At 47.3% G+C, this 27,209-nt stretch overlaps 2 protein-coding genes across 4 annotated transcripts; one reads left to right on the top strand and one right to left on the bottom strand.

Annotated features, from left to right (window-relative positions):
- Positions 1 to 18: 18 nt before the first annotated feature.
- On the top strand, positions 19 to 11,787 carry STUB1 (STIP1 homology and U-box containing protein 1). Its single transcript, XM_083152743.1, has 7 exons — positions 19 to 1,063; positions 1,521 to 1,719; positions 6,719 to 6,884; positions 7,049 to 7,133; positions 7,564 to 7,620; positions 9,587 to 9,703; positions 10,396 to 11,787. The coding sequence occupies exons 1-7, from the start codon at positions 902 to 904 to the stop codon at positions 10,519 to 10,521; spliced, it is 912 nt and encodes a 303-aa protein (XP_083008869.1). The 5' UTR covers positions 19 to 901; the 3' UTR covers positions 10,522 to 11,787.
- A 2,052-nt stretch (positions 11,788 to 13,839) lies between these two features.
- JMJD8 (jumonji domain containing 8) lies at positions 13,840 to 25,232 on the bottom strand. Of its 3 annotated transcripts, none has more exons than XM_083152744.1 (10): positions 25,117 to 25,232; positions 22,607 to 22,760; positions 21,452 to 21,544; positions 21,304 to 21,352; positions 21,112 to 21,208; positions 19,872 to 19,940; positions 17,477 to 17,596; positions 17,175 to 17,242; positions 16,826 to 16,960; positions 13,840 to 14,594 (listed from the first exon to the last, which is right to left on the bottom strand). In XM_083152744.1, exons 2-10 carry the CDS (start codon positions 22,699 to 22,701, stop codon positions 14,514 to 14,516), a joined length of 807 nt encoding a protein of 268 aa, XP_083008870.1. In that variant the 5' UTR covers positions 22,702 to 22,760; positions 25,117 to 25,232; the 3' UTR covers positions 13,840 to 14,513. The 3 variants fall into 3 exon arrangements, with proteins under 3 accessions (XP_083008870.1, XP_083008872.1, XP_083008871.1); XM_083152746.1 differs by having other exon boundaries at positions 25,138 to 25,183; XM_083152745.1 differs by having other exon boundaries at positions 25,015 to 25,144.
- Positions 25,233 to 27,209: the final 1,977 nt, after the last annotated feature.

Raw genomic sequence — 27,209 nt, forward strand, 5'->3', positions numbered from 1 at the left:
ATGTCCTCCCCGCCCCAACTCAACACACTACTGGGGACAATTCTGAAAGAATCGTGTGTCATAACTATTCCTGACACTGTGTAACTGCTCGCACGGACTGAGGACGACGAGGACTGACGGGGCCGGATGTTCCGGTTGGGGGTTTAGCAGCCAGCAGTTGGGGGTCCGGGCTGTGTCAGTGCTGGAGGCTGTAACGTCCCATCCCGGAAGGAGGGTGTTCTGTCTGTGTGCGTCCCTGGGGCCTGTCACGTCTGGGTGTGACTGAGGGGAGGGTCCTGTCTCTACTCCATGTATGTGAGGGGCACATATTTACCTATACACCTGCCCCATAGGGTATTCGATTGAGCACTGGGGGCTATTCTACATCAGTAGTGCTGGGTGCTATGGGGACATTAATCCTTATTAATATATTGAGTATAGCTCTTGGGCTAATTAGTCACCTTGGCATTACAGGGCATTGAGCAGCTGTACACTGGATTTAGGGGGGATATTTGTTATAATATTGTTATTTCTGTGGCCTCTCCCCAGGCTGCGGTGCAACGCACTGTCCTTGGCAGATGAGAAGCAGACAGCAAGGGGTTAATGCGATATATTACTGACCTATCCCACTTAAACACCCACAAAAGGGTGATGCACGGTGGTCTTGTGGTTGTCTGATTATAGGGGCAGTGCTATTTTATTGTGGCTTTTGTATGTGTTACATTCCAGTCATATCTAGGACATAAATAGCAGTAGACGGTATTGCTGAGGAAAAGCCAAGTTTCTTTTTTTGGGTTGTCAGAGTTTTATATATACATGTAACGTGGTCCCCTGTAGGTATAGGGGTCCCGCGCCGACTGTGAAATTGGGGGTGGCACCAAGCATCCCGAGGTTCGGAGGGGTGACGCCCGGAGCCCCAGGCATGAAAGGGAAGGAAGAGAGTGGAAGTGGCGGCGGTGGCCAAGGCGGGATTGGAGGGAGCCCGGAGAAGAGCGTTTGCGCCCAGGAGTTGAAGGAACAGGGCAACCGGCTCTTCGTGGCTCGTAAATACCAAGAGGCTGTTTCCTGTTACAGCAAAGCCATTGTGAGTATCCACAGCCTTCCGTAAGCCAGACGCTGTCGTGCGTTTAAAGGTCAATGTAATATGCTTGCACACAGAAGTCCAGGTGGGGTGGCGGAACGGGGGATTCGCCCATGGGAAATTTGCAGCCTTGCGAGTCAACCAGAATAAGAGCATAGGAGTCACCTTACTGTTTGGCCAGACATTATAAAAATTCCTTTACTTGTTTGCTGTAGCACACCTCACAGCTGCTGGTGCTAATCCAATGTGAGTGCAGCTTTATTCCGGAGTTATTTAGTGGCAGCTTCCTGTGCGATTATCAAGATGGTAGTTTCAAAAAGGGTGGTGCAACTACCTGTTAGTGAGCGCTAACATTGTAATGGGGCGGGGCAGACAGACCAGGTTGACAGCGATGGCGACTTTGATTGCACCTGTGTTGTTGTCCGAGGATTGCTAACACTTCTCTTTCCCCACCATATAGACACGGAACCCTTCTATTGCTGTGTATTACACCAACCGGGCCCTCTGTTACTTGAAGATGCAGCAGCTGGACAAGGCTTTGGCAGACTGCAAACACTCTCTGGAGCTCGACTGCCAGTCAGTGAAAGCCCACTTCTTCCTGGGGCAGTGCCAGATGGAAATGGAGAACTATGATGAAGCCATTGCCAATCTGCAGAGAGGTGAGTGTGTACCAAGTCTGTTTCTGGAAGTGGCCTCCGGTATTTGGCCATAGCATGGGCTTACAGAGTGAGGATTCTGTATAGTCTTGTGGGAAATCTTGGGCAAATTTATTACACCTCTGAAAGTGATAAAGTGGAAAGTGATAACACACCAGCCAATAAACTCCGAAATGTCATTTATAAAGCACAACTGATTGGCTGGTGCAATATTAGCTTCCATTTTATCACTTTACCAGGCTTAATACATCCGCCCCTCTTTTCTATAGAGTGCATTTACACATGGGGATATTTGCATTTTAGTGGTGCGAGGCTGTTCTGATATTAAACCCTCCTTGCCTTTGTGTATTTGTCTATTGTAAATATTAACAGCTGACTGGATAACACTGTACTTGTTATAGTCCTGTGCCTAGTTTCTATAAAGGTTCTAGGAAGTATTTTGCAGAGATTACTACTTCACACAGTTCCATTGTTTGATTTCTCTTCCCCATAATATCCTTCATCTCCCCTTTGAGTTCTCCGGTCAGTCTAATTGACAGTACCAATTTTTAGGGGTGTGGGCTCAACAGCAAGGCATGTGCACCATCTTTGGGGATTTGACCAGGTCCCACAATGGTGTCAGGCAGACTCGCCCCCTTGTTTCTGATCACAGCCTGCACAAGAGGGTGTAACCTGCAACTATTATGTGTATTGTATGCGGTCCCCAGCGCTAGTCACACCCAAGCACTTTGAGATAAGTGTGACATATACATGTATTCTGTGCAGCACCTAGTCACGCGATCACTGCGTTCAGACCATTCGATGGCAGCGAACATCAGAAATCCCCCATCAAATGGTAAAAGTGATTCCTGTTGCCCTTTTAGAACCATTGGGCAAAACTACCAGGGATCGACGGCTTTCACAAACCGCATGTTGGTAAATATACTCTTCCGTGGGAAAGCGGTTACAGAATTTAATGACGAAGTATCCTGGGGCGAAAAGAACATAAACTTTGACACATACATTTTTTTACTATATTGAATAGGAATCCAGAAATGAAGGCTAATCAGATGCGCATAAAATGCGTGGCCACTTCGCTATCGTTCGTTGACATATACCATCAGTTCCCATTGCTGCGCTGTGTGATTGGTACTTCAGGAGCTCACTGACGCGGTTCACATCCTTCTCTTGCCAGTGCGAAGGACAGTTCCGGTCTCTCTCTTTGTAGACTGTATTTTTTTTTTTTGTGTATTTTTTTGCTTAACACAGCGTTCCATCTATTTACCAATCATCTTTTATTTATTATTACTGATGGTTATTATTTTTGTATCATGTCACACTAGGTTTAGTGATGATATCCAATTTTATTTAGCTACCAGTGTTATTTATTCATAATAATTATTTTTTAAGGTTAATTTATTGCTAGTAATTTCCTTGATATTAAGGCTTTAGAGTTTTTTTAATGTCTTGGCACAATTATTACCAGTCTGGTCTGATATCGTCCACCATGAGCGATTATTATAAACAATATCACTCGTTTTGGCCCTTCGTTTAAAATATTGCCCAGTGTGTGTGGTACAAACAATGGGAGTGATTCTGGTTCCCACGCAGTGCTGCAAATTTCGCAGTGCTACGTGTGAGGTTAGCATTGTTCGCCGGTCGTCCAGTCAGCTCAATCTGACTATATCCTTAACGACCGCATGTACGGAGCAGGACCCGATGACATCACTGAACTATATTGTTATTGTTCAGTGTGTATGCCCTATATCCGTCACTTGGGAGTCCCGACGAGGTCCTTGGCGCTCGGGGAGCGAATTGCATAGTGTATACACACCTTTTAGTGCTCTCGTCCTTTGCACCTTGCACTAATAAAGTTTATTCACCTTCTTGTTGACGTTGATAAATCGGCTGCTTTTTTTTTTCTGGCTCCAATAAAATGGCCACTTAATGCATAGATGTATCCGATCCCTGTCTATAAATATACATTATGTTTCAGGCGTTATGCCAAGAACAAGGTGCCCTTGTTCATTTATAATAGACTCCTTACTTCTAACACTTCCATGGATGAATGAGACTTTTACGTAAACTAGTTACTATTCAAATATGGGGTACTTGTGAGTTATCCGGGCTGCCGATTTTGTCCTTAAGTTTGGTTAACTTAAGGACACCCGACCGACGCGATGCCCACGATTTAGCTCCAAATCGGGGGCATCGCGTCGGTCGTGGCCGTTATAAGGGGCCGCGACGCGATGCCCCCGATTTCCCATAGACAGTAATGTTAAAAGACACGAAATCGGGGGCATCGCGTCGGTCGTGGCCGTTATAAGGGGCCGCGACGCGATGCCCACGATTTCCCATAGACAGTAATGTTAAAAGACACGATGGACCCGATTTCCCATAGACAGTAATGTTAAAAGACGCGATGGACCCGATTTCCCATAGACAGCAATGTTAAAATAAAATTACAATGTGAAATTGGGCAATATGTTTTTAAAAAAAATGTTTCATGGCCCCCCACCACCGTTAACGCCACCCCGCTATTGACGCCAACCCGAAGCGTGGCGAGCGCAGCGAGCCCGCGAGGGGCGGCGGTACGCGTCCTCCGACCTTTTCATGCCCTACTATCCACTAGGGCGTGGAGTGAGAATAGAATAGTGTGGCGAGCGCAGCGAGCCACCGAGCCCGAAGCGTGGCGAGCGGACGCGGACACCTGTGAAGCCCGCAAGGGCACGCGGATACCTGTGAAGGTGTCCGCGTCCCCTCGCGGGGCTCGCTGCGCTCGCCACGCTTCGGGCTCGGTTGCTCGCTGCGCTCTCCACACTATTCTATTCTCACTCCACGCCCTAGTGGATAGTAGGGCATGAAAAGGTCGGAGGACGCGTACCGCCGCCCCTCGCGGCCTCGCTGCGCTCGCCACGCTTCGGGTTGGCGTCAATAGCGGGGTGGCGTTAACGGTGGTGGGGGGCCATGAAACATTTTTTTTAAAAACATATTGGCCAATTTCACATTGTAATTTTATTTTAACATTGCTGTCTATGGGAAATCGGGTCCATCGCGTCTTTTAACATTACTGTCTATGGGAAATCGGGTCCATCGTGTCTTTTAACATTACTGTCTATGGGAAATCGTGGGCATCGCGTCGCGGCTCCTTATAACGGCCACGACCGCCGCGATGCCCACGATTTCGGGCGCGATGAAAAAATCGGCAGCCCGGATAACTCACAAGTACCAAATATGGCACCCCGTTACTGTCTATCGGACTCTGCCATTGGTTTATTTGTACTTGATGTTACCTGTACATCGGTTTTTAGAAATATGACACTTGTCTGTATAACAGTAGTGACATACAGACTAGAGTGTGCTAGAATCAGCAGAACAGAGTGCTTGGATATAATGATATTACTCCCCCCCCCCCCCCCCCCCCCCCCTGCTGGGCTTATCCTCATAGACGTTAGACTCCCTGCCATTCAAACTCTTTACATCTGGGGATTTGGTAATATGGAACCTCAGTGCTTGCAGCAGAGGAATGTTCCGGAATTCCATTGCACAGATCTCGTCTGACACCCTGTTTATATACGGTTACCAGCAACAAGCTGACGGGAGCTGCGATACCACTAACTCTGTGTCGCTGCTGAATCATTTATACCAGGCTGCTGGCAGCACTCTGGCATTACCCCATATCGGTTACAGGCTGGCACTTTACATACGCAAATCAGGAACTGATTGATCCTTGCTCAGGGTTGGATTGTGTAAAATAGGATACACTGCGGCAGTTCTCGTCTTGCTATTAGAATTGGCAGTTACAGAAGTACAAATGTTTCAGGATTAAATTGCCGACGTCATCAGGTCGGCATTCGCCAGGTTGCTACGGATTGCAGTTATTTTAGCACAAGAAGTCACGATACAGGTCACATTGCAAGTAGCTGGCCGCTATGTACCGCACAGAACACCCGCTCAGCAGTTTATATATCAATGTGACCTTCCGAGCAGTATCTGCCCGGTAATAGCAGTAGAGCAATCAGATCAGTGTGGGAGCCCCAGGTGACCCAGCTTTCTGTAGCCGTAGAGTGTGCACCTGGCACTCCTGCTGGGAAACCACAAATCCCAAACAGTGGCAGGGCTTGCTGTCAGGTATAGTTCTTCAGCGGCTGGGGTAACACAGATCTCTTCCACCTTCACTGCAGCAGGTGATCACTGTTACATCCTGATATGCATCATCTTCCCACAGCATCCACTTACATGTCAAATGGCCGTCGCTGGATGGATATCCAGTTACAGGATGGCTTCTGGCCCCGGCACACAGCAATGTCTGCTATTGCTGCTACACAGTTGGCAGAACAAGACTAACCGGCCCTTTGTTACATTCTCCAGTCTAACCGGCCCTTTGTTACATTCTCCAGTCTAACCGGCCCTTTGTTACATTCTCCAGTCTAACCGGCCCTTTGTTACATTCTCTAGTCTAACCGGCCCTTTGTTACATTCTCCACTCTAACCGGCCCTTTGTTACATTCTCCACTCTAACCGGCCCTTTGTTACTTTATCCACTCTAACCGGCCCTTTGTTACTTTATCCACTCTAACCGGCCCTTTGTTACATTCTCCAGTCTAACCGACCCTTTGTTACATTCTCCAGTCTAACCGACCCTTTGTTACATTTTCCAGTGAGCACTTTTCATGACTCTGCTGGCTGGTTCTGGTGCTTGGGATGATGTGGTGAAGGGGGGAAATGTATCAAATGATCAAAAAAAGTGGAGAAACTGCCCATAGCAACTCATCGGCTGCTATAAAATATTCAAAAGAACCTGACTGGTTGCTATGGGAAACTTCCACTCTTTAAAACAGCAAAGGGGAACCGGAGGGCCTCATGCAGCCCTTGCTTTGGCCCTTCCAGTTCGGTCCTGTTTTGTTGCTGCAGACAAAGTGCGGAGGGGGGGGGGGGGGGGGGTTTCGTGGTGGCTGGACATAGAAGGTAGGCAGGCAAAAGAGTCAAATAACACTTCGCCTTTCTATCCGTTGAATCCCAGCGTACAACCTGGCAAAAGAGCAGAGGCTGAACTTCGGAGACGACATCCCAAGCGCCCTGAGGATTGCCAAAAAGAAACGGTGGAACAACATAGAGGAGAGGAGGATCAACCAGGAGAACGAGCTGCACGCCTATCTCACCAAGCTCATCCTAGCGGAGAAAGAAAGGTGGGTGCTTCTCCCCTGTACAGATGATGAATGCTGCACTGCATGGCCACTGACTTTAGTGGGTCACCACAATGAACTGTATACTACAAATCTGCTGTTTGGTGCAAACTCTCTTATAGAGCATAACGTGGTTGCGAGTGTCTAATCTATTTATTCATTTACAGAGAGCTTGAAGAGACCAAGAGGAAACATGAGGAGGAGAACGTGGAGGAGAACCGGAGCCGTACCCAGCTGACGGCCACAAAGCACGTGAGTTCATAGCAGCCTAATGGAAGGTCCGGGTGCTGGTCTACTTGGAAGGTCAGAGGTGGGAAGGTCCGGGTGCTGGTCTACTTTGAAGGTCAGAGGGGGAACGAAGAAGCATTTGGCATTGGCCTGGGCAGACTAGCTCTCAGTGTAGGGCAGTTCCTTGGCGGGAATGTCGTATTTGCAAGGTTCAAGAGGGAAATCAATTTGGCTCTTATCATTTTGATGCCTCGAGCAGGATTTTTTTGTATTATCTGTTAAATTTCAACTAGTCCCACTGCTGTGCCTGTTTGGCACCCCCTGGAGCAATGGTACCATAGAAGTCACCTATATGACCTATGTGCGGGGACAGGTCTAGGGGGGATGCTGGACAAAGTGTTTGCAGAGTTCTAGAGGTGGGAATGACCTATTACATTCTCTGTTTATTCTCCAGGACAAGTATATGGCAGAGATGGACGAACTCTTCTCCCAAGTAGATGAAAAACGCAAGGTGCGCGACTCTTACATTTATTATATACACACGTGTCAGAATTATACTAACAAAGGCTGGGACTTCAGTAGAGCTAATCCTGTGGTGTGTAAGGGGCACAGGAGGGTGGCTGTGGTTCCGGAGGCACAGGAGGGTGGCTGTGGTTCCGGGGGCACAGGAGGGTGGCTGTGGTTCCGGGGGCACAGGAGGGTGGCTGTGGTTCCGGGGGCACAGGAGGGTGGCTGTGGTTCCGGGGGCACAGGAGGGTGGCTGTGGTTCCGGGGGCACAGGAGGGTGGCTGTGGTTCCGGGGGCACAGGAGGGTGGCTGTGGTTCCGGGGGCACAGGAGGGTGGCTGTGGTTCCGGGGGCACAGGAGGGTGGCTGTGGTTCCGGGGGCACAGGAGGGTGGCTGTGGTTCCGGGGGCACAGGAGGGTGGCTGTGGTTCCGGGGGCACAGGAGGGTGGCTGTGGTTCCGGGGGCACAGGAGGGTGGCTGTGGTTCCGGGGGCACAGGAGGGTGGCTGTGGTTCCGGGGGCACAGGAGGGTGGCTGTGGTTCCGGGGGCACAGGAGGGTGGCTGTGGTTCCGGTGGCACAGGAGGGTGGCTGTGGTTCCGGGGGCACAGGAGGGTGGCTGTGGTTCCGGGGGCACAGGAGGGTGGCTGTGGTTCCGGGGGCACAGGAGGGTGGCTGTGGTTCCGGGGGCACAGGAGGGTGGCTGTGGTTCCGCGGGCACAGGAGGGTGGCTGTGGTTCGGGAGCACACTGTCCTAGTACACCTGGATTCAGGCTTATCGCTGTCATTTATTGCTGTTTATTAAAGGCAGCCTTGAAGATGAAGCCCCCAAAATCAGCTGTTTTTGGATTCCGTAACCATGTATACCCATATGTGCGTGAGCTTATCCTATGGTCTGTGGGTCTTTACTGGCTATTGATCTATTGATGGTGGTGCGCGGAGCTTTGGACCTTCATATTGATTCATTTGAACATGGAAATGATCCTAGGTGTTGCAATGGAAAGATCATGATCGCTCCTCATAGGAAGGTTTTTTTTAACCGTAAGCACATAGGCCATAATTCTGATCACTTCGCTTGGACCTGTGCACGGGCCGAAGCAAAGGTACCAAACCCCGCCTAGCGCATGGATTGCCGGCGCCACCCATTCGCACGCCGAATGGGCAATCGAATGCCTGTGGGAACCTCCCCCATCATTCGATGATCAGCGACCATCGAATGATGTGCAAAGCGCTCGCCCATGCACGAGTGGTCTAGACCACTCGTACATATGACTGAAGAAAAGCAGGGATCAGGGCGGGCAGCTGACATCCGGTTAAGTCATCTGTCCGCCCCCCGCACGCACGTCACGACCACATTTCCATATGCACGCCCTGGGTTTTTATGGGAACACCCATGAAACGCAGGGGTTACACATATGGTAATGACCCTGATCAGGCCGCAACGCCTCTCTCCACCCCCTGCTCGGAAGGCCAGGAGCGAGGACTTGTCGGCGAATGGTTCTGCACATGCGTATACGCACATTATCGGAACACTGGCTGAATACGGGCCCGAGCAAGGCAATCAGATAAAGGGCCATAGAGTACAACAAAGCCGCACTGAAACGGACATGTCACCTTGCTGTAATGTGTCACTCAACGCTTAGAGGCCAGAATACACATTCGGGGAGGACAGAGGGGTGGAAATGACTATGATAATTTTACACTTGCAAAAAAAACCTCAAATAACCTCTCGCCATCGCCTCATGTGGTATTCTGTGCGGATAAACAAGCCTAGAGCCTCTATAATTACATTTTGGGAAGAGCTATAAAGCTTCTCAATGTTGTGTAGCGTATGGACCCATTACGTTTCTGGAACGTTTTCTGTATGTGCCCTGTGTACTGTATGATTGCTGTGTGCCTGGCTGCTAACTGGGTGGATGTAGCTCTCATTTGCTGTGACTGCACTAACTGTAGCTGTTCCTCCTGTCCGCAGAAGCGCGACATCCCAGACTACCTGTGCGGGAAGATCAGCTTTGAGCTCATGAGAGAACCGTGTATAACCCCAAGCGGCATCACCTACGACAGGAAGGACATAGAGGAGCACCTGCAGGTAATATCTGTGACACACATTTGAGGTCCCACTTTCTGGGAAATGCGACCAAGTTTGACCATTTTACACAAAAAAAGGACTGGTATTGATCTTCCCCACAATATTCCCTCATAACCACCAGTGGTTTATATCTGAGGAGCAAGGTCACTGGCCCTGGCATCTGAGAGTAAGGCTCCTTCCTCTCCTTCACTTTCCCCATCTCCTCCTCGGTCACCATGGTCACAGAATATGGGAGCGGTGAGTTCCAGTGTGCACCAAGGATGGAAGATGAGAAGCCACAGACAAGGAACCGAAGGGGAACTGCAGACCTTCCATCATGGCCTCTTGCATTGGTGTAAAAGAGTCATGTTGCAGGGTCAGGGACTGCTCAAGTGCCCTGATATCCTCAGTGGTGGCAGCCATTTTGTGAGCTCACGAAATGGCTCTTGTTTGTAAGCCATGTGTATGCATTAATCTGTGGTCAAAGATCTTCATCTATAAATAAAATACCAGATTGTAAATGTGTGGAAATGGCAAAAAATGACACAATGGTAACACACAGCCAGGCATGTTTAGTTTCACAGTTTACATGTTGTCATTTGTACATGGGTGACATTAGCATTCAATAACATAACCAATCAGGAGATGTCCTACTGTATCTTTACTATACGGCATAGTCATCATGAACTACTTCTGTTTCTTTACTCCTATAGAGAGTTGGACATTTTGACCCTGTGACTCGGAGTCCACTGACCCAAGATCAACTGATCCCGAACCTGGCAATGAAAGAAGTCATTGATGCCTTCATATCGGAGAACGGCTGGGTGGAGGAATACTAAACTGACGGAGGGTTTACCGGTCTGACGTTCCGGTGCTGGGCGGCTCCTCCCACTGCGTTGCGTAACGTGCCTGTCCTGCCTCATGCCTTACTCATCTCAATCATGTATTGTGCCGCCTGCCCCGGTGCAACAGTCGGAGGAGACTCTGCTCTGGAGAACCAAGGAGCCGAGTCTTCTCTAACATGGTCCGAGTACAAAAGTTCCAGATCTACTGCTTTTTGTTTGGCCTCTTATCACCGACAAAAGTTTTGGCCAGAAGACTTGTGACTACGTTTCAGGTCTACACAACAGGATGACCACTACTTGTTCCCGAAGGTAAAATATTAGCCATCCTATCTAGAGCAATGAATCCCAGCACAGATGTCTGCTGCTCCCAGTCTCAACTCATAGCACCGCTTGGGACATATGGAGACTCTGAACATTCCACCTCACAAATGCCATAGGCAACTTATCTGGACATCTTATGGAGTAGAGTCCCTCTGCCCTTCTCTCGAGATGCACAGGCCAGGCCACCGCCTTTCCCCCAGCATGTTTCCTTTGATGGATCTCATTGTCAGTGTTATGCTTTGAAGTAACTTCCAAGGTTTCTTAGTGGCTTCGTAGTGTGATCTGTATGTGAACATTCTACTACCTGGTGAAAGTGCACCAGCAGATGGCGCAGTAGATATTTATTCACCCCAGCTGCTGCACCACCATACTGGAACTTTAGTCCTCATATGAGGACGACCTTGCAATATCCAACAATGGGATGTTTTACCGGGTTATTGCCACGTCAAAACCGCACTCTCCAACCATTGATGAACCTTATTCTGAGGGAACCAGAATTGTTGCAGCTGGTGGTTGATTCGCACTAATTGTGGCATCTCATGTGGCCAATCAGTGGACAAGCTGCATGATTGCTTGCCACCTCGTTTGGTAACTGGGACTAAACACGTTTTCATCATGGATTATCGCAGCGCCCATCACCCTGCTGGGGAACGGCAAACGTACTCCTGGTTTCCCAACCAGCCATTGTAAACTTACCCTTCAACTAACCTGCCCTGTCAGTATCTGATGTCCCAATACCAATTAGATTTCTTGTGAACTTATTAGCCCCCCCCCCCCCCTTCCACACACACTGTATATAACTGATGTAAATATGTTGCAGTCTTCTGTGGTCACTAAAATATTCCCGTAGCTGAGTCTCCTTCAGGAAATGCGGGAGAGAGTGTTAGCCTTCGGTGAATGCACAGTGCATACATTAAAGAGGTTCCCTGTGGCACTGACTCTGTTATTTTTCGTTACTGTCTTCAATAAGCAAAGATCACTATCTCCTAGGTCAGGGATGGGGAACCTTTGGCCCTCCAGCTGTTGTTGAACTGCACATCCCAGCATACCCTGCTAGTTTTACTATTTGTCCCTACTAAAACTGTTGCAGGGCATGCTGGGATGGGTAGTTAAACAACAGCTGAAGGGCCGAGGTTCCCCATCCCTATCCCTGTCCCAAGTAATCAGCCATAGCTGTCTTGTATGTCCACTAGGTGGTGGTCTGTTGTTCAGTATCCTTGGTATCTGTCCCAGAGCTACAAGTGTTGCTCTTTTATATAGCAAGTACGTGTACCCCATGTGACATAGGTGGTGTTATGCATAATGCATGTGAATCTGTAGCCCAGGCCCTCTTTTTGGCGACCTTATCCGTTACATAGCGCCTTATTTCACTGTGTGACTTCAGCTGTAAGAAATGGAATGCTCCAGTGTTTTCCTGGAAAACAATGTAATGTAGCGTTTTGTATGCAGATGGAGCTGCAGCCACACACAATATAGACATGTCGCGTATTGTAATCAGTAGAAGCTGTTTGTGCGTCTTAATCAATAATTTAGCAAATAAGTGTGTACATGGACACATCTGTAGGTGATCTGTAACTATTCATGCAGAAGAGAGGTAGGTTGAGGGGTGCGCTCAGATAACACTGCTTACAGAGTCGGCACTGAACGGCCCTTGTTATAGCCACGGATTCACTCGCTTTTGTCGGAAACGCAGCCAAATCCGGCAGGTTTTGACCCTGTTTCCAGCAATCTCAATCCGACTTGCAAAAAAGTTGGATTGAGGCAGGGAGGATTGCGCCGGGTGTGCAGCAGCAGCTCATCCTCCCGTCGCCTTCTCAGTCGCTCATCCAGTCACGTGCCGGCCAGGTGAGGAGCAGCAGCGGCCAAATCCGACATGCAGATTTGTCCGCTGATTGAATAGGGCATGTCGGATCCAAACAAATGTGGGATGGATTTGATATTAATTAAATATAATTGAAAGTTTTTAAAAAGAGCGCAGTCAGCAAGCGATGGGGTAGATGTATACATTCAATCATCACAATCGCTAAGATCTGCTTCAAATGATAGCGTAGAACCACCGAACCCATTCTATTAATTGAATATACCCAATTGGGTTTTGAGGCTTACGAATGTTGATTAAAAGTTTTAAATCCGAGGACCTTGTTTTCTCCATTTGACAAAGGTCACATCCAGATCAGATAATCAGTTACAGTAATCTATGACACCAGAGAGGGCAGAATCTCTACACGTTTGGAATCAGTTTGATTTGAGTTCCTGAAAGCAAACTCTCATCATGACAATTGCATAGATTGTGGCGCCTGATAAGTATGGGATTAGAAATGGTGATTTGCGGGGCTTGAGGAGATGCAGAATGTTTATTATCTATAAGAAAGTGGGGAAACCATGCTGGACCGCCCAAAGAATTACAACTGAGATAGCCGGACTAGAAAAGGCCATCGTTGCCTATACCATCAATGGCAAAAGTGCACCTGGCTATCGATAGTGTATAACTATGCAATGGATGACCATCAATGTTTTTACATATCGATGGTCATCTATTTTCTTTGATTGATTGGTATGTGGGTGTGGGCTTCACCGGTGTTTGGGGCGGAGCTATGCTCCCATGCACCGGCCCCTTAGTGAAAATAGCAAAACGAAACAAGGAAACCATCTGGTTCTCCCCCATCGATGTCATAACTATTTGACATCGGCCACAAACCATCGATGATTTCTAATCATCGATGGCCATCCCTAAACAGGACCTTTTATAGACCTCTGTAAATCAAAAACTTAGTTCTCAAAACCCCTCTCCCATCAATACATTATCTCATTGTCTTGCACCATTAACACCCCCTGCATACCGCTGACACCCCCCCCCCCCCTCGATCCGCAAATGATTGAGAGGGGTGTACTCAAGGTTTTGCAATGCGTCCAGACAGTATTTTCCTACCTTTCACCTTCTCAGAAGGGGTTGCACAGAATAAGGAAAAAAGTTTGCTGGCAACACACAAGTCAAATTTGGAATTTAATTGAAATTGCGGTGCAAATTTGCTGTGACCTCTGCTTCTAGGTCCCAACTTACTCCTAACAAATAGACTCCCTTGATTCACAACATATAAAATATATAAATTCACATAATTATTAGTGTTGAAATATGATAATGCCCTTTACATGTAACTAGGCAACAGTACGGTTCTTGATTGGGGGGCGGGTCTGCAAAGCTTCATACTCCTGACTAGTGGTCCCTCGTGTGCCGATTGGACACCCAGTATTCCAGATCATTGGTTGCAAGATCACTTGTACAAAACCTTTTCCAATCACTTTCGTAGTGTAATGAGTAAGTGCCGAACATGGTAAATGTCAGGTAGACTTTGTGATCAAACTAATACCTAACATCAGTAACAAATCTACATAAACAACTCCCTATCGCAGAATAAACCCATGTGCAAAGTACTAACATAGCAAGTGGCTTTTCCAGTACAATGAAAACTGCACATGCTATGTTAAAATTCCTGAATTCACATGGATCTCCCCAGTGCTCTGTCAGTAGTGGGTCACACTGGGTACAGACCAGTGCATGTAGAGTAAAGGGACAGACTGATCACTATGACTGGTCCAGAGATGTTTGAAGGCTGCCAGTTTGCGGCTGTGAGGCTTCTGGTTGTTGTGTAATATGCAGGGTCCCTCTATCCCAGGAATGTGGAGATGAAGACGCTGGTGTCGAGGTTCAGTGTGGCATGCCACCACCGATCTGGGAAGTACAGTACCTGGGTGGGATGTAGACACATGGTCACGTTAGACTGTCCTGTATTTATTGTGCTAATCTTATCACCTCTGTTCCTATCGCCACAATGCACCCATCATATTCCCCCTCTCTTTTCCAGCTGCATTAAAACTTCCCTGTCTGCCCTATAAATTCCTACAACAATGCACACATGTCCTGCCACTGTACTTCTCTCCTGGCTCTCCATCTCCCCACCTTCATCCTCATCCAACTCCTCAGCACCTAGTTATCCTGTTATCCCTGCTCTGGTCTTACATCTATCCACCAGCCACACAGCCCCCCATCCCACCATCTCCTCTCACAGCTCCTTATCCTTCTCACCGCCTCCGTTCACAGTGCCATATCCTCACTTTCTCCAACAACCTCACTGCATAACCTATCCCACCCTCTCCTCTCACAGCACGTTTCTCCAACAACCTCATCTCACCCTCTCCACATTATCACATTATTCTGTCCTGTATACATGTCCCATAAGCACCACTCTTACCATCTCCTCTCCTACTAACACTGCCCCTTCCCCCTCCTATTGCTCTGTCTCCACCAACCACACTAAGGCACACCTTTCTCATCCCGCTCTGTCTCCACCAACCACGCTACGGCACACCTTCCTCATCCCGCTCTGTCTCCACCAACCACACTGAGGCACACCTTCCTCATCCCGCTCTGTCTCCACCAACCTCTCCCTACACATCCTCCCTCTCTCCACCAACCACAATATGGCACAGCTTCCTCATGCCGCTCTGTCTCCACCAACCACACTAGAGCACACCTTCCTCATCCCACTCTCTCTCCACCAACCCCTCCCTACATGTCTTTCCTCTCTTCACCAACCACACTACTATGCACCTTCCTCATCCCGCTCTGTCTCCACCAACCACACTGAGGCACACCTTCCTCATCCCGCTCTGTCTTCACCAGCCTCTCCCTTCATGTCTTCCTTCTCTCCACCAACCACACTATGGCACACCTTCCTCATCCCACTCACTTTGTCTCCACCAACCTCTCCCTACATGTCCTCCTCTCCACCAACCACAATACGGCACACTTTCCTCAACCTGCTCTGTCTCCACCAGCCTCTCCCTACATGTACCAACTAGTGTGAGATTTGTTTGACTGGAAGGAATGTGAGCCTCTTTTTTACTACTTGTGGAATATTAAATCGTTTTTTTATCTGGAATTTTGGAGAGTTTATTTCATCTGGAGAAAGATACCTTTATATGAGTCACCCTAATTTGTCTATGTAAGCATACGTGTAAGCATTTGTTTATATAAGGCACGAGTGGGGTGATCCCTTAAAGACCCCTTGCATTTGGATCGTTTGGAAACTATGGGAACACACCTTTTCTGATTGGTCCTTTACACATGTTGGGATATTAATATTCATTGATAACTCATTTTATCTGGTTTCTACTTTGTTCCATATACTTACAACTGGAACTTGGAGGAAATCTTTGGAGCTTTGGGATATCATAGATCTGAGAAAGATACCTTTATATGAGTCGCCCCTACATGTTTATGTAAGCATACATGTAAGCATTTGTCTATAAGGCACTTGTGGGGTGACCCCGTAAAGATTCCCCTTGGTGGATCAACTGGAACCTGTTGGGAACACAACCTCTTCTGATTGTCCCCCCACACATCTTGGGAGATCCATACTATATGCAAACGAAGAATTCACATCTGTGCACATTTTCTTTTTATTTTTCATATCTCCACATCTGAGATTCGAAGAATATTTGGACACTCCTAGCGCAAGGAGACAGGACTTTGTACTTTTTGTTTATCGACCCTTGGATGGTCCGGTGACCATCATCTTTCTGTCTTGTGCAGCTTGGAGATTACAGTGCCATAGGTGAAATTGTTTCTTTTTCTTGTATTTCTCCCTACATGTCTTCCCTCTCTTCACCAACCACACTACTATGCACCTTCCTCATCCCGCTCTGTCTCCACCAACCACACTGAGGCACACCTTCCTAATCCCGCTCTGTCTCCACCAACCACACTGAGGCACACCTTCCTCATCCCGCTCTGTCTCCACCAGTCTCTTCCTTCTCTCCACCAACCACACTATTGCACACCTTCCTCATCCCACTCGCTCTCTCCACTAACCATGCTACACTGTCCCCCTTCTTCTACCAGCTCTCTCTCCATCAACTCCATTAGCCTGCCCCCCTCCTCAACCTGTGCTCTTCACATCTCCCTCACTCAACGTACCTCTCCAGGTCTGATGGTGCACTCTATAGGACGATCCTCTGCCGGGAGGAACGGGTAGGTATCCATCATCCACGAGACAGTGGTCCTGTTGGGATTAAACTCCGGGGTCTTGTCTGGTGGGTAAAGGAACCAGCGCTGGTGGAGGATAAATTAGTGTCAGAAAGAGTTGTGGTGTGAATGAACTTTTGGACTATAGGATACAGCAATTACACAAGGAATCTACAGTGCAACCCAAACCAGGTGTCCCCTCAGAGTAGGAGGAGCAAGTGCTGCAGCATCATTCTGCCCCTGTAGCATGCGGATCCGTGACTATCGGCCTGGAGGCGGTCTAGTTCCTTTGGCCACTTACTTTCCTACCATAAATAACCTCAGAGTAGCCAGGCCCGTGCCAATGGAAGGGGACTCCAGTTCCCGAACCTGGAGAAAAGAGGCAACACTCAGTATAGATGTATAACAGAGGAACATCCTGTCATCCATTGTCACCTAGGCTACAGCGGGGACATCTGTGGAAATAGTTGCCCACCAATCACATTCTAGCTGTCCGATTTCTAACGCTATATACAAAATGAAAAGGCGCATATGTCTGAGTGGTCACTTTTGGACAACGCTCCCTCTGTCCGTATGACCACGGTGGTGAATCATCCCACTTACCCGCTATACCAAAGCTGTACGCCCCGGTAGTGCCTGGCAGCTTGAACGGCGGTGGGGTGTATTTCTGAAACAGAGACCCCCACTCCGTGAAGTTGTTGTCACCAAAGAAATACAGAGTATCTGCAGGTAAAGAGGGGGAGACGTCATGGGTCATAGGAGAGGAACAAACCCCTAATTAGTGTATTGCGTCCCCTGGCATGGCTATGCTTTGGGCCTGGAGCCTCGCTGCAGCTTGGTACACTTTACCGTTCCCAGGTAACAATTTGAATTAATAAGTGCTAGAAATCAGTGCAGGAAGATTCAAGAAGTTAGGATGCCCACACATACAAAGATGAACCACCGATAAAACCAGATTTTAAACATGTTTAAAAATCTGATTCAGCGATCCTGATCAATTATTGATTTGGATTGCAAGAAGGGGGAGCCCACACATTAAAGATTAATAGTGACAATCATCTCCAGAATGGAGCATTGTCACCATTTATCGCAGTTGTATGGGCCCCATTAGATTTGGAGTTCTGCAAAATGCGGGCCGTATAATCTGTTAGATAAGGAGATCTGAACAATGCCGGCTGTATAAGCGGTTAGATAAGGAGATATGCACAATGTGGGCCGTATAAATGGTTAGATAAGGAGATCTGCACAATGAGGGGCGTATAAGCTGTTAGATAAGGAGATCTGCACAATGGGGCCTGTATAAGTGGTTAGATAACGAGATCTGCACAATGCAGGGCTGTATGAGCCGTTAGATAAGGAGCTAAGATTAGATAAGGAGATCTGCACAATGTGGGCCATATAAATGGTTAGATAGGGAGATCTGCACAATGTTGGCCGTATAAATGGTTAGATAGGGAGATCTGCACAATGTTGGCCGTATAAATGGTTAGATAAGGAGATCTGCACAATGGGGGGCCGTATAAGCTGTTAGATAAGGAGATCTACATAATGCGGGCCATATAAGCTGTTAGATAAGGAGATCTGCACAATGTGGGGCTGTATAAGCGGTTAGATAAGGTTATCTGCATAATGCGTCGCAGTATAAGCTGTTAGATAAGGAGATCTGCACAATGGGGGGCCGTATAAGCTGTTAGATAAGGAGATCTACATAATGCGGGCCGTATAAGCTGTTAGATAAGGAAATCTGCACAATGCGGGGCCGTATTAATGGTTAGATAAGAAGATCTGCACAATGGGGGGCCGTATAAGCTGTTAGATAAGGAGATCTGCACAATGCGGGCTGTATAAGTGGTTAGATAAGGAGATCTGCACCATGCGGGCCCATATAAGCTGTTAGATAAGGAGATCTGCACAATGCTGGGCCATCTAAGCTGTTAGATAAGGAGATCTGCACAATGCGGGGCCGTATAAAGTGAGTAAGAACCACCCTTGCTCACATACAGGTATACTAGGTCCACTTGTTATAGTATTCGGTGGTCACCAGTTGGAAAGCCCTCATAGACCTACCATAGATGGTCCTGCTATACAGGTAACTACAATGTAAGCAGAATAATGACATTCACTGTGAAAGCTAATACAGGCCAAGAGCCAAGTTGTGTTTGCACAGTAAAGTGTTATACAAGTTACTCATTTTTGTTATTTATTCAATGTTATGCCAAGTTTTTGTCTCCCTGTATTGTTCCTTTGTACGGCGCTGCGAAACACTTGTGGCGCCTTATAAATAAAATTATAATAATAATAATAATAATGTTGGAAATGGCTCAGATATTCTCTCCATTGTCCATTTAACCTTCACAACGAGTTGCGTGCCTGTCATTATGATGTCATGGCATGAGTACAATGTAGCCGCTCCTCTTATCTTGTTTAATCAGCCGTAGGCGTTCCCCTGATCTCCGTTGGCAATGTGTGGTCCCTATCTGAACGCGCATCTTCTCCTAGTGTTTGCATTGTATGCAAAGAAGGGTTGGGATCCTTCGGTCTACAACAAGTCGTCGACAAGCATTAGGCTGACACCGTTTGGTCGACATGGGTTAAGGTCAACAGGTCGACACAAGCATTAGGTTGACAGTCAAAAGGTCGACATGGGGTTTTTCACAGTTTTTTTACCCGAATGTCGACACAGTCAACATGGACACAGTTTCCAGTGCGCCGCTTCGCTCGCTATTTTATTCTCCCCACGCCCTAGTGGATGGTAGGGCATGAAATACTGCCTGTTGGCACATGTCGGCTCAAAAAACAGTGAAAAATCCCATGTCGACATTTTGACTGTCGACCTAATGCTTGTGTCGACCTATCTCCATGTCGACCAACTTGCTGTAGACCCAATGACCGTATCCCACGAAGAAATGGTTCTGCTCACTCCACGCTTGGGAAAACAATGCAAAAACTGTGGGTTTCCATGTAAAGTGGAGTGTGTCTAGGATATAGCACAACTTACCACAGCCCAATGAGTTCAGGTCCTGGGGTCTGAGGAAGTGATCTAAATATTCTCTGAAGGGGACATCCACTGCAAATCAGACAAGAAAAATAGGTTTTAGGTATATGGAAATGTTTATAGTTTAAAGGCCAATGTAACAAGGTCTATGCACCTTAAGTAAAGAAAAAAATATATAAACACAAACACACACACACTTACATATATACGGAGAGAAAAATAGGAAGCACTCTCCAGTTATTTTGCAATATAAAAACCAGCTGTGCATTTAATGAAACGTGCATAAAAAACATCATATAGAATACTCAATGTTTCTGTCATCAGGAGTTGGAGCAGCATATTCAACCAAATATAATCAGTACAGCAGGACCACGCAGCATTTCCTGCAGCGCTGCTATTCGATGTTTGGGACAAAAAAAGGTGAGAAACCTCATGTCGACCTAATGCTTGTGTCAAACTAATGACCCTGTCGACCTAACCAATGTCAACCTTCTGTCATGTCGACCTTGAGTCATTCGACCTACATGCTGTCCACCCAATGATCCATACCTGTCCAGGTAATCTGAGGGTTAGTCCGATGTTCTCGCAGACGGTCCGATGCTGCGTCTATGCACACAGCAGCGGATCACAAAAGCCAGGATCAGGAATCTATTTACAGCTGCTGTACGGCTTTCGGAAGGAATAATGGATGTGGATCATTATGTTGACAAGCCTAAGGTCGACCTATTGACTATTGGTCGACAGGCAAAAGGTGGACACATGAAAAAGGTTGAAATGCATTCGGTCGACACAAGCAAATAGTGATCATGGAAAAAATAAAGTTTTTTTTGTAGACATAGGTAGTCATGGACACTGCACGTCTGCTGCGATCACCAGGATGCGGGCTTGGCACACTCTCCCACTATGCCCACAGGGATGGTAAACTATAAACAAGTCGGTTAAAAACTAATTTTGATCTTAATCCATGTTATTATTTTTCATGTCAACAGTTTGCTTATGTTGACATTTTGACTATATCGACCTAATGCATGTCAACAGTTTTTTACAAGGCTGCTTTTTGCCTGTCGACCAATTGATTATCAATGTAGACACTGTCAACCTAATGACGGCATACCGGAATAATATGATCAATGAACTTCTTGCAGATGTATATCAGGAAAGAGGAGGCAATTGAGCCGCTCTGGCGGAACCATCACCGATTATAAAATGGGTATTGCAGGTGTGATATTGAGTAGAGACTCACCCTTCTCATAGGAGTACGTGTTTGCCGTACTCAGACGGACGTGGCGATCGCCGTACGCGTCCAGCAGGTTCTCCTTACGGCACAGGGACTGGAACACCTGACGGCGGGAGGCAATGAGACGGTGGCGGGAAGTCGTTAGAGCACACGGTAACGGACGTGTCAGGGAGAGAGTGATCTGCGGCCGACACTTACCGAATTATCTGTGAGTCCTTGGAGGATTACCGGTCTCTTATAGGCGTACCTGTAATGGAGAGAGAGAAAAAATACAGTCACCCTTTTTTAATTTTAAATTTAAGATGATAACGAGATTAAAAGCCAAAGGGGCCAAACGCTCGCTCACCGGTCAATAAATTCTGTGTAAGTGATGGAGGTGTCTCTTTTCTCCACCGTGCAACGCTCTTCTTCCTGTAGCGGGGAGTAATTGTTCCTCTGCCTGCGGACAGGAACACACAAAACTTTACAAATGTCATATAGCCGCGGTTTTGATACTTCTACTTTCAATGAACACTACCAACAAACAACGTATAGCCTCCCCCGAGTTTTATGTTCCTCTGACTGCGTTCTACGTAGCCTTCTCCTACAAAGACTGGAATTCATCACGGAAAGCATGACATCATGATCTATATGGAGGATGACATCACAACCATGGAATTGTGTGCAACATGGCAGTTAGGAGCTGATTGGCTGGTACGTTATCTGTCTCCAAGGAGTCGAAGATAGAACCCTGATGGGTCTATTTACTAATTGATGGAGAGAGATAAAGAGGTGAATTCGGCCCTGTTTTGGATGGTGGGGGAATGCGCATGTGCACACCCCCCCAAAGCGAATGCCTTTAGCGAGTTTTACACTCGCCGGGGCGTTTGCAAAATGATGGACAGGCAGGAGGCGGTCGCTGGGGCTCGCCTAGTGTTTATGGGAGCACCGACAAAAACGATGGATGCGCCCATGGAAACGTTGGTCGGACACCTGCTTGTTTGGGGCGGGCAGATGACATCACAAGTCAATGCCCGCCCCCATTTTGGCCATCACCCTGCAGGATAAAAGTAAATCCAAGCTTACTTTTATCTGAGGACGAGAGGATTTGGCATTTACCTACTTGCTATGCAGTAGGGATGGCCATCGACCATCCATGATTAGAAATCATCGATGGTTCATGGCCGATGTTGAATAGTTTTGCCACCGATGTGGGAGAACCAGATGGTATCCCACCATCGATGTCAAGCTTAAACGAATAGTTTAGTTTTTGCTTTTTCAGTAAGGAGCCGGGACACAGAGCTTAACTCCGCCCCGACACCGGTGAAGCCCCGCCCCCACATTTTGATTGGCCCACAGGCCAATCAATCAAAGATAATGGATGACCATCGATATGTAAAATCATCGATGGTCATCCATTGAATAGAAATACACTATCGATTGTCTGTTGCATTTTTACCATCGATGGCAAAGGCAACGATGGCCATCCCTACTATGCAGCGGATATGTGACTTATACGTACCAGCCACCATCACTCTCTGTGTATTCTGTCTGTTCAGCCAGTGCCAGCGCTAGGAGAACGAGGAGGAGCGGGCGGCATTGGTCGCCAATCACCATCTTGTTGTAGGCGTCCACGACTCAGCCAGCGCCCACGTCTGTAAGCTAAGACCCCACAGCTGGGAAAATACAACAAAATTATATAGTGAGCATGAATATTAGCAGCGGTACAGTCAATAAGCCGCCATTTCCGTGCTGTAAAGTCCCACAATCATTTTCTGCACATATCGCTTGATATTTTTGCAGATAAAAACATATATTTGTGGCCAGTGCAAACTCTGCCACGTGCGGCCTGCATTGGAATGCCTTCTTCATGATTATTACCCAGCCCGGCGGTGGGAAATAAAAGCCGCAAGCTCTCCCAATGTAACCCGTGTATACAAGATTCCTGAGCAGCAGAAACATGGCAGCCGCCGCTGCTAAATGTGGCGGGACCAAGAGCTTGGCCCAACCGCATCAACTCCAATGTGGCAGAAGAGCCCAGCAGACACCTTTTCTAGAATACTGGACAGAGAGTGTCTATAGCAAATATTGATCCAGAAAGTGGACATTTTGGGTGGACAGAGGGATGGTAGAGACTAGAGGGGGGGTGGGGGGGGGGGGGGAGGAATACATGTGGGGTTTATTGTTTAGGACAAGTTTTTCAAGAAAATTCAATTTATTTACCATAAAAATAAATGTATATATATATATATATATATATCATGCTTGCCTACTTTTGAAAACTAGTTTCAGGGAGATTATAGTTGGAAATATAATTTTGCACAGCGCCCCATTAAGGGCGTGTCTACTTCCATATATGGAGAGAAAGGAGATTGTGAACGTGGCACCTAGAAGCGTGGGTGTGTACCGCTACATCTGAGAGGAATCTTTTACAATTATTTGTATACAAATGTAGATGAGCCCCACAGCAGTTAGTAAGAGATACTATACTTGGTAATGTGCTGGGAAATGGTGCTGATGATTCAATGTAAATGTATCTATCTCTCATTTTGGTACTTGTTTCGTTTCATGTCGGCAGCATGGCCGCGCTACTTCTGGGTTGCGCTCTCCACACTTTGTAAAATAAACTACATGGACGTGGATAGTTCATACCCCCACTATCCACATTGGCATGGAGCTGATTTTAGATAGTGCGGCGAGCGCAGCGAGGGGGCAGAGACCTGGAAACAGCGCGCGGCCATGCTGCCACCATGAAACTAAACAAGTACCCTAATTTCTTTTCCCCCAAACATGTAACAGTGTAATGTGGGCTAGGTGACATGAGGGAGATTGCTAGACTAATGAGGGAGAGAGGGAGATTGCTGCTATGTCAGGGAGTCTCCTGCAGAATGCAGGAGGGGAGGTAACTATGATGTAACCATGTAATGTGGGCTAGGTGACATGAGGGAGATTGCTAAACCAATGAGGGAGAGAGGGAGATTGCTGCTATGTCAGGGAGTCTCCTGCAGAATGCAGGAGGGGAGGTAACTATGATGTAACAGTGTAATGTGGGCTAGGTGAAATGAGGGAGATTGTTAGACTAATGAGGGAGATTGCTGCTATGTCAGGGAGTCTCCTGCAGAAAGCAGGAGGGGAGGTAACTATGATGTAACTGTAATGTGGGCTAGGTGGCATGAGAAAGATTGCTAGACTAATGAGGGAGAGAGGGAGATTGCTGCTATATCATGGAGTCTCCTGCAGAATGCAGGAGGGGAGGTAACTATGATGTAACCATGTAATGTGGGCTAGGTGACATGAGGGAGATAGCTAGACCAATGAGGGAGAGAGGGAGATTGCTGCTATGTCAGGGAGTCTCCTGCAGAATGCAGGAGGGGAGGTAACTATTATGTAACAGTGTAATGTGGGCTAGGTGAAATGAGGGAGATTGTTAGACTAATGAGGGAGAGAGGGAGATTGCTGCTATGTCAGGGAGTCTCCTGCAAAATGCAGGAGGGAAGTAACTATGATGTAACAGTGTAATGTGGGCTAGGTGACATGAGGGAGATTGCTAGACTAATGAGGGAGAGAGGGAGATTGCTGCTACGGTATATCAGGGAGTCTCCTACAGAATGCAGGAGGGGAGGTAACTATGGTAATAGTGTAATGTGGGCTATGTGACATGAGGGAGATTGCTAGACTACTGAGGGAGGGAGATTGCTGATATGTCAGGGAGTCTCCTGCAGAATGCACTATGCAGGAGGGTAGGCAACTATATAGTATATCTAGCTATCTATCTATCTATCTATCTATCTATCTATATAGGCACACAACCACATATGCAATAATGCAAAGCAATATTATAATAATGACTGTGAATGTGCATTACTTTCCTCCCGTGACAGATGGGAGGGATGCATGCATATAAAACTATGTATAATAAGTGACATGTACCTTGTGCTGTGTGCAGCAGGTGATGGGTGCCTGTATATTAGATATTTATATGTAGGGTAATGATGATGTGGAGTGCCGGTCAGATGACCAGCAGTCACTTACATGTAGGATTTTTGCACTCACACATCCTTCAGAGCAGCCCAGCCATTCAGCGCTGACCACACGTTCTAGGGGCCGCGATGCCTGCCGGGAAATGTAGTCCGTCAGTGCGCAGAGAGTGCCCCGAGGGGAAGACTAGTAGACTACAATACCCGGCATGCCTCTGGGCGTGCCCTCTTTCTCCTACAATACTACGGTAGTACGTACGGGAATTCCCTCCAGCGGCGGCAGCGCATGCGCTTTAACACATTGCCCGCCGCCAGCTGCACTGAGGCAGGGGCGAGGGTTCATACACTATTCCTTTACTGCTTGTCTGCTTGCATTAATGTCACTTTTACTGCACAGTTTTACTGTTATCATTGTTGTTATTATTATTATTATTTATTATACTATCATTTTTTATTATTTTTCATAATTGTTAGAATTTGGATTATTATTATTAATATCTTCATCATAAATGTTATTATTATTATTATTATTATTACTTTGAAAATTATTTTGTTATTATTATTTTTTTATTATTAATTATTATTATTATTATTACTATTTTATAATTATTATTTAGTGCTAGATAAAACACTGTTAAATACATTATGTTTTCTGCATTGGTTACACACGTGACAATTAGGACTCACCCGCTTCCTGTCTGTCCTCCGTCCGGGACCCGACTTGAACTGTGGTGGATCCAGAAATGTAATGTCACAGGTGCAGTGGACTGATTGGCTGCGGGGGAGCACTCCATAAAGTTCTATAAATTCAAAACGACATAAAAACATTATTTCTAATATAAGAGTGATCATTACTTAAATTGTGAGCAGATGTGAAATAAAGAACAATGATAATTCATTGTTACAACAAAAAAAGTCACGTTCTACTATCTTATATATTTAGCCAGATCTGTCACTCATCCCCTGTGTAGCTAACGTTCCCGCCCAGCAGGATACACAAACCCGCCCCCCCTAGGGAAAAGTGTTCTATGTGTATAACGTTCTACACATCTCACCCCCTTGACATCACCTCCCCCCGCCCAGCCAAGGCTACAGTACACGCCCACCATCCACCATTACTCCACAGCCACCATCCACCCCCCCTCCCCTCACCCGCTTCCTGTCTGTCCTCCGTCCGGGACCCGACTTGAACTGTGGTGGATCCAGAAATGTAATGTCACAGGTGCAGTGGACTGATTGGCTGCGGGGGAGCACTCCATAAAGTTCTATAAATTCAAAACGACATAAAAACATTATTTCTAATATAAGAGTGATCATTACTTAAATTGTGAGCAGATGTGAAATAAAGAACAATGATAATTCATTGTTACAACAAAAAAAGTCACGTTCTACTATCTTATATATTTAGCCAGATCTGTCACTCATCCCCTGTGTAGCTAACGTTCCCGCCCAGCAGGATACACAAACCCCCCCCCCTAGGGAAAAGTGTTCTATGTGTATAACGTTCTACACATCTCACCCCCTTGACATCACCTCCCCCCGCCCAGCCAAGGCTACAGTACACTCCCACCATCCACCATTACTCCACAGCCACCATCCACCCCCCCTCCCCTCTGCCAGCAACCCCCCCCCCCCCCCCCGGACACCCACGACCCCCCTCCCGCGATTCGCGGCACCCCCCGTGACCCCCCTCCCCCCATTCACAGGACCCCCCGACCCCCCCTCCTGCGATTCATGGGACCCCCGCGACCTCCCGCGATTCGCACGACCTCCCCTCCAGCGATTCACGGCGCCCTCCCGTGATTTGCGGAACCAAGCCCCCTCCCGCGATTTGCGGCCCCCCTCCCGCTATTCACGGCACCCCCCCTCGATTTGAGGCCCCACGCGACCCCCCCTTCTGCGATTCGTGGCACCCCCGCTATTCACGGCACCACCGCACCCCCTCCCTTGATTCGCCGTGCCCCCGTTCCCGTTCTTCGCTGATACTCCTTGCAATACAGGCCATCTTTCATACAATTCTAACCATATTTCTCACAATACAAACGTTCACAAATTAAGGGGTCGCAGCCCCTTACGACGGTGTGAAGAGCGCCCGTAGGGTGCAATGAATCACCTAGTAGAATATAAATAGTATAAAAGTAATTATCC

This window comes from Crinia signifera, chromosome 7, assembly GCF_055691185.1.
Source record: "Crinia signifera chromosome 7, ASM5569118v1, whole genome shotgun sequence".
NCBI lineage: Eukaryota > Metazoa > Chordata > Amphibia > Anura > Myobatrachidae > Crinia > Crinia signifera.

Coding starts and splice junctions, on each gene's coding strand:
- STUB1 (XM_083152743.1), top strand. CDS start 902: ATGAAAGGGAAGGAAGAGAGTGGAAGTGGCGGCGGTGGCCAAGGCGGG. Junction 6,885..7,048: donor ATCCTAGCGGAGAAAGAAAG/GTGGGTGCTTCT, acceptor ATTCATTTACAG/AGAGCTTGAAGAGACCAAGA. Junction 7,134..7,563: donor AGCTGACGGCCACAAAGCAC/GTGAGTTCATAG, acceptor TTTATTCTCCAG/GACAAGTATATGGCAGAGAT.
- JMJD8 (XM_083152744.1), bottom strand. CDS start 22,701: ATGGTGATTGGCGACCAATGCCGCCCGCTCCTCCTCGTTCTCCTAGCG. Junction 21,545..22,606: donor ACAGAGAGTGATGGTGGCTG/GTACGTATAAGT, acceptor TCCTGTCCGCAG/GCAGAGGAACAATTACTCCC. Junction 21,209..21,303: donor AAGGACTCACAGATAATTCG/GTAAGTGTCGGC, acceptor TCCCGCCGTCAG/GTGTTCCAGTCCCTGTGCCG.